The 14,015-nt window shown below is 39.2% G+C and overlaps 1 protein-coding gene across 2 annotated transcripts in view; it reads left to right on the plus strand.

The window, feature by feature from the left end:
* Positions 1–205: 205 nt before the first annotated feature.
* SLTM (SAFB like transcription modulator) overlaps positions 206–14,015 on the plus strand; it is a 42,444-nt gene continuing 28,634 nt past the window's right edge. Inside the window, exons 1-3 of one of the 2 annotated variants that reach the window (XM_036734438.1) lie at positions 206–503; positions 1,985–2,069; positions 12,918–12,982. In XM_036734438.1, coding sequence (XP_036590333.1) covers positions 336–503; positions 1,985–2,069; positions 12,918–12,982 — 318 coding nt within the window. In that variant the 5' untranslated portion in view covers positions 206–335. The remainder of the gene's footprint in view (positions 504–1,984; positions 2,070–12,917; positions 12,983–14,015) is intronic. The other variant, XM_036734437.1, reaches the window with a different exon arrangement.

Raw genomic sequence — 14,015 nt, forward strand, 5'->3', positions numbered from 1 at the left:
TGACCTCACACCTCGCGTAAGGGCGTAAGAGGGCAGCACTCTTCAGGTAGCCGGGAGGGAGGGGGTTGGGCTCCCAACGCCAGAGGCCTCAGTGCGCAGGTTCCTCCTCAGGGGCCGGGGAATTGATCGCCAGTGCGCAGGCGTCCCCTTCCATCCGGGTGCTGGCAGCGGCTGGTTGCGGCGGGGTGGGACGAGGGGCGGGGCCAGTGGTTCATTGTGCGCAGCAGTGAGCGACTGGCTGGGATCTCGGCCCCGGCTCCAAGTTGGTGAAGCCGCCGCCGCCGCCCTCACCCTGCAGCTCAGGAGCTGCCTCTGCTGCGTTCTCCCTCTCTAAAATGGCCGCCACTGCCTCTGGTTCTTCCTCTGCCACCTCTGCAGCCTCGGGGCAGTCGGAGAGTAAGAAGATCAGCGACCTGCGGGTGATCGATCTCAAATCGGAGTTGAAGCGGCGGAACCTGGACATTAACGGGGTGAAAAACGTGCTAGTTTCCCGGCTCAAGCAGGTGAGGCCCGGCTGGGAACGCGAAGGAGAGGGGGCGGCGTCCTGCGCGGTCCTAGGCCGCGCCACCCGCCCTCTGCCCTTTTCTCTTAAGACGCTGCGGTTGGGTTTGTCTGAAGCTCCCCGAGCCCACAGGGTTCTGTTTTTGGTGAGGGGGCTGCGGTGGGCATTGCAGCGCCTCCCTCCACCATCCGTATCCCCACGCCCACCCCCACCCCGACCTGGGGCCACCCGGCTGCCCACTCCCCTCCCCCATCCCGCTTCGAGTTCGCTGGCGGGTTCTAGGCTCCGCTGCACCGGGCTTCGCAGCATCTGCGCCGGGCGGCCGGGCGGGCTCTTCGGAGAAAGGTGGCGGTTTAAGAAGCCGCAAAGGGGCTTGTGCAAGAGGCGAGCGCATGGCGAGCTCCTGGTCCGAAAGGGGACGGGCACTTTTTGGGCTTTCAGTAAAGTTACAGTGTTTGGCTCAAATGGCTATCTTTACCTTAATGAAGTTGGTAGAGGGGATAGCTGAACTCTATCTTACAGATAATCTATGCACGTAGAGATCTACGTTTTCTACGTAATATAGACTGTTATATAGATACATATTCTGAAGTATACATTACTTTTAGATACACCCTTAAAGATATAGATACACATCTTTTAATGTTTAGTATAGGTTATCTATGTGTATACGGAATATAGACAACAATACATTTTATATTACATATGTATTTCTTTTCATTTAGAGATCTATATACATAAATTTACTTAGATTTAGATGCATAGATTTATGTCTAGAGAGGTCTACGTAAATAGAGATCTAGATACCTAGACTTAACGTATAGAGATCTACAGAGACTTATGTATATAGAGAGCTACATAAATCTATGTAGAAAAATCTAGATACCTAGACTTATTTATATAGAGAGAGCTACGCAAATCTATGTATATAGGTGACTATATTTTTAATTCTCACATCCCATAGTAACGGTTGGCCTTTCAACGGTTGAACCTCTAGTTTATTTCTGGGTATGTCGGGATTGTGGGGGAGGGGGAAAATTTCATCAGAAGAATAAAGGAAACACTTGTTATTAAATTTAAATGGCTCATGACATACAGTACTTAAGTAGAACTTAATAATTAGTTGTCCATATACTGTTCCTCTGTTTCCTCCCCCATGGGTCCAGTTAATATTTAATTGTCCCCCCCCCCCTTTATTGTGATTCTTTAACATCAATATGTTACAATCTGATTTTGCTAATCATGTAATGGAGTTTTTTTGCAAGCGTGCTTTATTTACTCTTTTAAGTAGGTTGATTTGTTGAAGTAGGTTTTATGACAGGGCTGCTTATTTTAATATCTCGTATTTTCAAGAGACTTGAGATTTGTTCATCTTTTATTTCATCATTAAAGTGTCAATTTAGGTAAAATTTGAAATTTAATTTTATTATTAAAACATCAATTTAAACAGAATTTGTATATTAACCTACCTTTCTAACATAGGCAATTGAAGAGGAAGGAGGTGATCCTGATAATATTGACCTGTCTTCGGGTGATACTTCCAAGAAAGCAGCAGCCAAAAGCAAAGGTTGTTAAAAGCTTTGAAAATATGTGTGTTATATAACTCGTCTATGCTCTTGTGTTATTTGCCCTGTTTATATAGTGCTCTGCTTTGCTATTTGCCATTGGCGTTCTGCCTTCTTAGATCATGAAAGACTTCATAGTAATGATTGCCAGAGTGGGGGTAACTTTAATTTTGTACATAAGATTGATTTGACTCAACTTTGATCTAAAACTTGAACTTTATTATTGTTACTAATCAAGATTCATCATATCTATGCCTCCCTAACATAAGAATATGGGTAGGAGGAGGAAAAAGGGGGGAGAACAGGAAATTAACTAATTTGCTTTTTTAAAAATTAATTTTTTAATTTATTTTTTTATTGACAAATTCATTTTCACTAGATAAGCTGGTACCAATTTAGTTATAATATTCCATATTAATAGAATTCAAATTAGTGTATATTCACTGTAATTAACAGTTTGGAACTGTTTGAGCTTCTCCTTCCCTTGATTTTTTGTAATTTTATCAAAATATTTCTGTAATGTAAGACTTTGAAGTGGGTTTGGGGAGGCTATCTCTTTTAACTTTACTCATCTGTACTTCAATAGAATTCTTGTTTTTCTTTAGCTGTTTCTTATGTTAAACTGGTTGTCCTCTTTAGCTTAACTAATTTCCTAAAATTTATTGTTTGACTGTGTCAGTGAGTGCTTAATAAGGTTTATTCCAGAACTTATGGCAAATTCTTTTAACCCTGATTAATTCCTTCTAGTGCTATTTTGGAAATCCTGTAAATTACAAAGAAACATATACAGTAAAATAATTGCTAACTTGGGGATATTGGGATTTCAGATAGTTCAGATACTATTTTTGTGATTATTAGATAAAACATTCTAATTTTTTAGTTTTGTTTTTTGAGTTCTCATAAACAAAGAAGAAATTGTGCAAAAATCAGTGCCTAAATTACTGACATTGAAATTAAGAATTCCTTGAACATTTTTTCAGTTTTTGGGCCTTTAGTTCTCATGTGAACTACTTGACTACTTGTCAAGTCTTATGTTACCTGATAATTGATGCATTCTTTATTTTCCCTTCTTTCTCTCCCTTTCTGTCTTTATCACTCCTTCTTTCCCCCTCTCTCCATCTCTTAGGACTAAGTTTCCCTATCTCTCCCTGGCTGGAAGCGTAGCTACCTTGCATAGGCCTGATCCTGCTATTGCTCACCTTGGAAACTTTGACTTATGTTTTCTGACCTGAACTAGTTCTACTATCCTTAGGCAGCTTAGTGGCCCTGTGCTATTGGGAGCTTACCATATTGGTGCTGAACTTGGTGTGGACCCCCCCAAGATTGACTTTATTGTTACTGCAGCTAAAAACTGAGCTCAAGCCATCCTCCAGCTTCAGCCTCCTTATTAGTTGGGATTACAGGCATGCGCCACTTTGCCTGGCCTAGAGATTCTTAACCTGGGTCCGTGAACTTCTTTTAAAAAAAAATGTTCTGTTAACGGTATTTCAGTATAATTGATTTTCATGGTGATCATATGTATTTTGTTTTATGTATTTTAAAACATTCTAAGAAGGGGTCCATGACAAAAGAGATTAAGAATCCTTTTGTTACTATCAATTTTATAGTATATATCCTTGAACATATACAAAAGCATTTCACTTAGCCAGAGGTCACTTATTTGATGACTTTAACTTTGAAACATGGATAGGAAAACACAAAAGATCTCAATCTGCAAAGTAATAATAGAGTTTTTATTTACATGAGTGCTTTCCATTATCTCATTTGATAATTAAAATCCTGTGAGGTAGGTTTGATTACTATCCCTATTTAATAGATGAAAAAAACAGATGCAAAAGGATTAAAAAGTGACTTGACCTGGGTCACATAGTAAATATCTGAAACGGGATTTGAGTTCTGGTTTCCCTGCTCCATTCACTACACCAGTGATATGTCAAACTTAAAAAGAACAATATCCCCGTGGGCTACACACTGACTTTGAAAGCCAATAATTAACATCTATATCATATTGTATTTTTATTTTGTTAAACATTTCCCAGTTATATTTTCATCTCATTTGGTTCCCCTGGGAACTTTGCAGCCCAGAGGCTATGAGTTTTACATTTTTACACTACATCACTGGCTTTCTCACTTAGATGTATGAGAAAAATACACCAAAGCTCAGGTTATTTACTCACAGGAAAGTCTTTCCTGCCCTTGGAGCCTAGTTAATCTTACTTAAGGTAGTTTTATTAATTGGGTAATCTTTATTTTTCCCAACCCATAGCAGATCAGAAGTGGGAAAACTTGTTTTTTGAAAGCAGCAGAAAGTGTCAGCGGAAAGCTAGGGAAAAGACAGAAACTCCCAAAAGATGGCAACTTAAATTGTGATAAACCATTTAGTGTAGAGGAAAACTGTTGCACACCTTAACAGTCCCTGAGAGCAACTGAATTAATAAGCATGTACAATTTTTCTTTAAAAAAAATTCAATTAGATTTTTGTTGAAGAAAGTCAGGGAATGTGTAATATATTTTTGTTTAGCTTTATGAGAAAGTGGGAATTAAAGGGACTGCATAATCTGTTGTCTGGGAAATTAACTTATTTGGAAAAGTTATTCTCATAATTAAAGTTTTAAAGAAATCAATAATATATGCACTTAGTTCCTTTTTTGAGTCCTGTTTAACCATTCCTTTTTCAATCTAGAGATAAAATTTTATTTTTACTCAGCATGTTAATAGCCTCTATTTACAGGTCTAGGAGACTAGATTTTCTAGATTATTTCTCTTCACTGTTTACTTAACTTTTTTTACCCCAAAGACAGGTTAAAGGAAAACTTAAGTCTGGTGTGGCTTTACTGTAATCTAATATAGTGCTAATCAGACCCTATTCAATAGCTTTTCTGATATTTTGATATTAAGTTTCTTTGGGTACACATAACAATAGCTTTCCCATTCTTTTGGCTTCTTAAACTTGCTGTTTAACTCCAGATGTAAGGAAAAAACTGCCAGATTTTTGGAAATATTTAATGAATTACTATGCAAAGCACTATGCAGAGTACTAGGAATACTAGAAAAGCATAGATAGTCCCTGCTCTCAAGGACCACAAATTAATTAGTTCAATAACATTCAGAAGCATATCTTGATATTCTTGAGCCACCATCACGTACTTTGAACCTTAACATTATACTTGATCGACTTGACTTTAAAATACATGAGCTAATTCTTGTTTATACTGATAAGCCATCCCTTCATCTCTTGCCACATTGTTTCCTAGGGCTCTAAAAGTCCCTTTTCCCACCCTCCCCCCGCCCCCCAGTGAGATTGAATGATTTGACTGAAAGGCTGCCCATTGGTTATAGTCTCGTATGCCCTTTTATGCTACTTTCTGTGCATATGACATAATTGATAATACTCTATATACACACTAAATATCTTTCCATTTTCCTTTGGATCGACTGAGAGACACTGACTTTGGCAAGAGTGGTTTTTAAAAAGCAAGGATGCCAGAACTAGGGTTATCAGAAAGAAGAGGAACATGTAAGATGTTCTGGAGGTAGAATCAAGACTTGGCAACTTACTGGCTTTGTGGAGTGAGGTAGCACAAAGAGTCAGCACATACTCCAAGGTTGTTAACCTGGGTGACTGGGGCAGTGGTGAGACGCATGACAAAAATTAAAAATGTGGGGTTTTAGGAGAAAAGATAATAAATTTTGTTCTTAATGTGTTGAGTTTGAGGTGCCCAACAGACATACAGTTGGAGATGTCTGATAGGCAGTTGGTACAGGAATGGAATTTGAACTAGCTGGGTAGGTTATTGCAGCTGTGTGCGTAGCAATAATTGAACCCATAGCATTTAAAAAGAAAGAGAGGAGGACGACTAGATCAGAGCCTTAGGTTGCACATAGGATTGGGGCATGGCATGGATGATAATCCAGCAAAGGAGACAATGCCCAAACAAGTAGGGGAACCAAGAAATAGCCTTAAAAACCTCGGGATGAAAGAGTATTGGGAAACAAGTGTCCAGTACAGCAGGACGTACCAAGAGGTCACAATCACAAAACCCAGGGAAGTGAGAGTATTGAGAAGGGTGCTCAGTGAGAATAAAGAGCATCAGGAAGGATGAATTGAGAAAAGACAATCAGACTTGGCAATTAAGAGGTCCTTGGTAACTTTGGAGAGAGCAGTTTTAGTCAACAATTAAGTCAGAAACTAGGTTACTAGGGGTTGAGACTTGAATTGAGTATCTTTTTTTAAAAGAAAAAACAAACTTGGCTATTAAGATGCAGTCTCTCTTGGTGCTTTATCTAATGCCATTAAACTTGGAATTTATATCACAGAGTATTCAGGCATATCATTGATTTGATTTGAAGGATCTTCTCAGAAGAGTCTTGGTAGAATTTTTTTCATTCCTGATCCTCTGTAATAGATATTGGAGAATAAGCCATGGTTTTGTTCTTATTTTTAAGTTTTCTGATTGCCTTTTGTTTACACAATGGTGTAAAAAAAATTTCAGCAAAATCAGCTAACATAAACAATTGTATCTTACAATGTGTATTTCCTCCCACATCTGACTCCACCTTTAAGGTGTATCATCAGTTTCCTGGAACCACAATTACTCATTACAATTCGTTTGAGTTTAGCTACCTTTTAGTGTTATATTTGTATTATTGTGATCCTCTCTATTCTCTTGGTTCTGTTTTATTTGATCCAAACCATTTCATACAGATCTTCCCATGTGTTTCTGAATTTCTTATATTTGTATTCTATTACCTTCATATACCACAATTTGTTCGCCTGTTCTCAATTAAGGGCACTCATTTTGTTTCCAGTTTTGTTTTGTTTTTGCTACAACAAACCGTGCTGCCATGCCAATGAATATTTTGTTATTTATAGGACTTTTTTGTCTTTGACCTTATTGAGGTATAGATGCTTAGTCATATAGCATTGCTGAATCTAAGGATAGAATTCCAGAATTAGGAGACCATTTTAGCTGTAGCTCCCTTCTTCATGATCCCCTAGTGTATTCTCACCATGATTTTTGCAAGGTGAAAGAGGACCATGTGTAACATAAAATGGTGAATGTTGAGTACACTATAAAATTAAATTCACCAATTTTAAATTTCTGGTTTTGTAAATATCCACATGAATGTGGCCAGTTTTCTCTAGGAATACATCATCTCCTTGGTTGTTGAGCAATTCACTTACATTTAGAATACAAATAGTTTGATGTGTATACATAATCTGAAAGATGTTTTGTGCTTATTCTCACCTTCTGTCTTCCTTGTTTTACTATGGGCACTATTGAAACCAAAGGAGGCTATGAAGACTTGAGTCTGTTTTTTGTGTGTTTATCTACTATTTTCATGGGTCACCATAGCTAAAAAATCAATCATACTGTCAGCCTTTCTGTATTTAGTTTAAGCTGACTAAGCTGGTCCTCAGCAGGCACAGTCTTTGCTGGACTATGTGTCACTTTGATTCCCCTTTAATGCTAGAACCTTCCCTTTGTTAATTATCTCTGGTTTGTCAGATAGCTAGCTAGCTAGATAGATAGATGTACTTGGTTGCTTGCATGCTGTCTCTTCTATATATATCTTTTTCAGCTTGATGTAGAATCTGCTAGATAATGCCTGTCCTTTGAGAACCCAGTCACTCTTCTGTACCTCTACTATTGCAACAGCCTGTTGTTTAGTTTCATCTTCCATTTACCTCTCATGTTGATTTTTCTAGTCAGACTCTTTCTGTCTTTTGGTCTTACACACACATCCCCCCATTCAGTAAACTCCAGTATTTTCTTATTGCCTCCAAGATCAAATATAAATTTCTCTGACTCTGGGTATTTTCACAGGTTGTTGTTCCTCTTCTCTTTACCTCCTCCTCCTAGCTTCCTTCAAGTCTCAGCAAGGCTTTTACAAAAATATTGTGACAAACTTTTTGTGAACCTTCCAGATTGCTGCCCTTAAAGATTATTCCAATTATAATTTCATCAGCAGTGTCATGTATCTTATTGACTGAGTGGACCCTTAACATATGCCCAGTGATTTGAATGAAAAAGAATATAGCACTGAGTTTTGTCTTGAATCCACAAAATCAATTCTTTGATTTCATCCACAAATCTTCCATGTGTTCTGGAGAGCTATAATCCAAGTCCAGCATCCCTTCCCCTCCATGTGTATGTATGTCTTATTCATTTACCTTTCTACAGTAAGTTGCTAATTGTGTGACATTGGAATTAGACAACAGGCCATGATGTATATGGGATAGAATTTAGATTTTTTCCTGCATTTTGAGAGGAAAAGAAAACTCCATGTGCCCTTGTTCCTACCCTTTTCTGATTCATGAAGTACTTGATGCATGGATTCAGACTTTATACCTTGGAATTCTATGTGACTCTTCCCTCTTTGTGAGGCATGCTGTGCTTGAAACCTTGCCTGTTCTCCTTTCTCTGCCACCCCCTGCATAGAATGCAGGTTTCTCTCAATGTTTCCATTAATCCTTAGTGCCGCTGTGCTACTTCATGGAGAAGACTCTGGTTCTCTGAGAATATCTTCCCTTCCATACCTAACCCTCTGTATTTTCAGCTGTTCTTCCCTTTTGATCTCAGAGAAGATGATCCTTTTGCTAGGACCTCTTTCCCATCTACCATTTGTCTCCACACCACAAAGTTGCAATTCAAAGGTTCACATATCTGGAGCTGGAAAAGACCTCGGAGTCCATCTAATCAGCTACTCTCATTTTGCAGGTGGGAAACTGAAGCCTAGGATGGTTAAATGACTTGTACAAGGTCACACAGATAGTAAACCTCAAAGAAGAGTGGGCCTTAAACTAAAACCAGGGGCCACACTACATTAAGAATATTTTATATTGTTAAAACCTAAACAGGAAATTACAAGTACTCCCTGAAATAGAAAAGCCTTTACATAGACCAAATTTCATAAGTTTTAATATTTTACTATTTTATTTGAATCTATTTAGTGGCAGTAAAGTGGTTTGCTCCCTCAATCTTTTCTTTTTTAAGTTTAAAAATTTTTTTAATTTAATTTAAATTTATTTATTTAACATATTTGGTTTTCAGCATTGATTTTCACAACAGTTTGAATTACAAATTTTCTCCCCATTTCTATCCTCCCCCCAACTCTAAGATGGCATATATTCTGGTTGCCCTGTTCCCCAGTCAGCCCTCCCCTCTATCACCCCTCTCCCCTCTCATCCCCTTTTCCCTTCCTTTCTTGTAGGGCAAGATAAATTTCTACGACCCATTGCCTGTGTATCTTATTTTTTAGTTGCATGCAAAAACTTTTTTTGTTTTTGAACATCTGATTTTAAAACTTTGAGTTCCAAATTCTCTCCCCTCTTCCCTTCCCACCCACCCTCCCTAAGAAGTCGAGCAATTCAACCTAGACCACGCATGTATCATTATGTATAACCCTTCCACAATACTCATGTTGTGAAAGGCTAACTACATTTTGCTCCTTTTCAACCCATCCCTCTTTATTGAATTTTCTCCCTTGACCCTGTCCCCTTTCCAAAGTGTGTGTTTTGATTACCTCCACCACCATCTGCCCTCCCCTCCATCATCCCCCCCCTTTTATTTTATTTTATTTTTTTTTATCTTCCTCCCTCTTCTTTCCTGTGGGGTAAGATACCCAACTGAGTATGTATGGTATTCCCCCTCAGGCCAAATCTGATGAGAGCAAGGTTCACCTGCCCTCTCCCCTCCTCCCACAGAACTGCTTCCTCTTGCCACCTTTATGCAAGATAATCCACCCCATTCTATCTCTGCCTATCTCCCTCTCTCACTATGTTGCTCTCTCATCCCTTAATTTCATTTTATTTCTTTTAGATATCTTCCCTTCATCTTCAACTCACCCTGTGTCTGCTCTCTCTATTTTACATATATATATAAAAACACACACATATATATATACACATACATACATATACACATAGATATATACATACATACACATTCACTTATATATATACATAAACATATACATATATATATGCAAATTCCCTTCAACTACCCTAATACTGAGGTCTCATGAATCATACACATCATCTTTCCATGTAGGAATGTAAACAAAACAGTTCAACTTTAGTAAGTCCCTTGCAATTTCCGTTTCTTGATTACCTTTTCATGCTTCTCTTGATTCTTGTGTTTGAAAGTCAAATTTTCTATTCAGTTCTGGTCTTTTCACTGAGAAAGCTTGAAAGTCCTCTATTTTATTGTAAGTCCATATTTTGCCTTGGCACATGATACTCAGTTTTGCTGGGTAGGTGATTCTAGGTTTTAATCCTAGCTCCATTGACCTTTGGAATATTGCATTCCAAGCCCTTCGATCTCTTAATGTAGAAGCTGCCAGATCTTGGGTTATTCTGATTGGGTTTCCACAATACTCAAATTGTTTCTTTCTGGCTGCTTGCAGTATTTTCTCCTTGATCTGGGAGCTCTGGAATTTGATGACAATATTCCTAGGAGATTTCTTTTTGGGATCTATTTGAGGAGGCGATCGATGGATTCTTTCAATTTCTATTTTGCCCTGTGGCTCTAGAATATCAGGGCAGTTCTCCTTGATAATTTCTTGAAAGATGATATCTAGGCTGTTTTTTTGATCATGGCTTTCAGGTAGCCCAATAATTTTTAAATTATCTCTCCTGGATTTATTTTCCAGGTCAGTGGTTTTTCCAAGGAGATATTTCACATTGTCTTCCATTTTTTCATTCCTTTGGTTCTGTTTTATAATATCCTGATTTCTCATAAAGTCACTAGCTTCCACTTGCTCCAATCTACTTTTTAAGGTAGTATTTTCTTCAGTGGTCTTTTGGACCTCCTTTTCCATTTGGCTGATTCTGCCTTTCAAGGCATTCTTCTCCTCATTGGCTTTTTGGAGCTCTTTTGCCATTTGAGTTAGTCTGTTTTTTAAGGTGTTGTTTTCTTCAGTGTATTTTTCAGTATTTTTTTGGGTCTCCTTTAGCAAGTCATTGACTTGTTTTTCATGGTTTTCTCGCATCCTTCTCATTTTTCTTCCCAATTTTTCCTCTACTTCTCTAACTTGCTTTTCCAAATCCTTTTTGAGTTCTTCTATGGCCTGGGGCCAGTTCATGTTTTTCTTGGAGGCTTTGGTTGTAGGCTCTATGACTTTGTTGTCTTCTTTAGGCGGTATGTTTTGGTCTTCTTTGTCACCAAAGAAAGAATCCAAAGTCTGAGACTGAATCTGGGCGCGTTTTCGCTGCCTGGCCATATTCCCAACCAACTAACTTGACCCTTGAGTTTTTCCGTGGGGTATGACTCCTTGTAGACTAACGAGTTCTATGTTCCACGTTTGGGAGGGAGGTGCCAGCTCTGTCAGACCCGCACTGCTCCTTCCCCAAGAACCCCCAACCCGAACTGGGCTTAGATCTTCGGCAGGCTGTGCACCCCTGCTCTGATCTGCCACTTAATTCCTCCCACCAGGTGGGCCTGGAGCCAGCCGGAAGTAACAACAGCTGTAGCTGCCCCACCTCCGCTGCCCCTGGGGCTGGAAGCCTAACCGGGAACTCCTTCCACTCCCGCAGCTTTTCCCACTAACCTTCTCCGCAGTCTTTGGTGTTTGTGGGTCGAGGGGTCTGGTAACTGCCGCAGCTCACATATCAGGGTGCTAGGGGCCCCATCCGCCCGACTCCAAGTTTGGTGGTTCCACGCTGCTCAGGCTGGGCTCTGCTCCACTCCGTTCCCAGCTCCCAGCTCCGTGTGGAATAGACCTCACCCAGAGACCATCCAGGCTGTCCTGGGCTGGAGCCCTGCTTCCCTCTGCTGTTCTGTGGGTTCTGCCGTTCTAGAATTGGTTCAGAGCCATTTTTTATAGGTTTTTGGAGGGATTTGGTAATGGAGCTCACTCTAGTCCGTGCTTACCAGCCGCCATCTTGGCTCCGCCCCTCTAGTTTTTCTCCCTCAATCTTTTGGTATTGTCCAATTCTTTCTCCCTGTTCTTAATTCATTTCCTTGCCTATGCAGTCTTGATCAACTATTTTGTAAGTATGTTTGTCTTATACCCTTGAATCCCTCACTCCTTGATCCTCTTGTCCATTGTCATACAACTAGTATCAGAGGTGGACTTTGAATACAGACCTTGTCTGACTTCATAGTCTAGCACTGTTTCCACTAACGCAGTCTCTGCTACATGACTATAAAAAATCATGCTATTTGAGAATTTCTTCAGCATTTTTCTTCCATTCTTTGTTTTTTCAATCTTTACTCATCCCCGTCTTCCTTCTTGCCTCAGAGAATGGGATGACATCTGCCCTTGCCAAACCTTAGTCTTTAAGCTTGTCATTCATTCGTCACTCCTCCCTGGCCTTGCTTCATCAGTCATTTTCTCTTGAAAGACTAAAGATGTGTACTCACTATATTGATTCTCCATGTCCTGCAAATGTGTTTCAAAATCTCTTTAAAAATATATATTCATATTTAAGGCACCTATATTTCCCAGTATATTTCTTCATCTCCTCCCAGAATCATCCCCTATAACAAAAAATAATGAAAAATTTTTCAGCAAAACTAACCAACATCAGAAGTCTTATGTAGAGCTCTACACCCATACTTGCATACCCATAATATGTTGACAAAGATAGAGAAAGAGGAGCAGTGAAGGTGGTACTTTGTATTTCTTTTCTAGGGCCAAGTTTATCATAATTTTTGCAACATTAAGTTTTATTTGTTCTGCTCTTTCCATTTAAGTTGTGGTCATTGTGTATATTTTCCTGACTGTATATTTTCATATTCCCATGCTGTTGTGTATTTACCATTCATTCTGTATCTCGTTCATTGTTTTTCGGCTCAAATGATGATAACACTAGTAGCTAGCCCAGTTTGATTTTTTTCTCTTAGGTAAGAAACAAGAAGCAGATGAACTAAGTGGAGATGCTTCAGTGGAAGATGATACATTTGTCAAGGTAAAGTTTTATACTCAGCTTGAGTAGTTAATTTTTCTCTCTGAATAGGACCAAGGGCTTAAGGTAGTTGAGTGTCAGTTTAAGGAAAGAAGAGCTGTTACTATGTTTGTAATCAAATACTCATTTCATGCATTAGAGACAAAGTTGCTGATAAAACACCACTGTCATGCCTCTTACATAAAGTATCTCCTTTGATTTTCACAGTATTGTCACAGATAGTACGCTATTTGATCCTCACAGCAGTATTGTGAGTTAAAATGAGCAAACATTATTTTCCCCATTTTAAACATGAATTAATTTTGCCTTAGATTAAGTGTAGCTGGCTAGTAAATGTAGAGTAGAGCATCACATATTTGTTTACACGTTGAATGTTTCCATTGTAAAGAGCTCCTTTTCTTTAAAGTGAGCTTTCCCTGGACAGAATAAAGACGGGCTGCAGAACTAATAAGCCAGGAAATAGTCAGGAAACTATTTCACACGTTTTCTTGGCCTCTAGAAAGTATCCCACTTTATACCTCCTAGAATCCATTCTGGGAGGCACCCATATACGGAGAAGGGCTTCTGTGGAGCTGATTGATAGTTCTCAGGACATTTTAAAGGTTGAAGTTTGTTTGCTCTCCTCTCATTTCCCTGTATGCTTCCAGCTCCTCTCATACTTCCTGGTACCAGTGTTCTTTCAAGGGCTAGTTGCCCTTGAGTTAATCAGGTTCTTTCCTCTCCCTTGGCCCTCTCTGTAAGTATGCTACATTAGGGCATTTCAACTAGGAGAGTAATTAAGAAGTGAATTATTTCCCTTTCCCCAAATGAATTTGATGCAATTTCAGGTCTTCTGGGGAAACTTCCCCCTTCCTTGCAGGGGTGATTTTTCTCTTAAAGCAGCATTATGTCTAAATTTTAGAAGAGGAAAGAAAAAAACTGTGCTTCTCCCAGACCCCAGTCTCCCCCAAGATAAACCACACTTCTAGATCAATAACCTAGGTTGTGCACAGGAATTTGGATCTTCCATTCCTGCAGTGAAGGGTACCTGTGGCCC

Source organism: Trichosurus vulpecula, chromosome 8, assembly GCF_011100635.1.
Source record: "Trichosurus vulpecula isolate mTriVul1 chromosome 8, mTriVul1.pri, whole genome shotgun sequence".
Lineage (NCBI taxonomy): Eukaryota > Metazoa > Chordata > Mammalia > Diprotodontia > Phalangeridae > Trichosurus > Trichosurus vulpecula.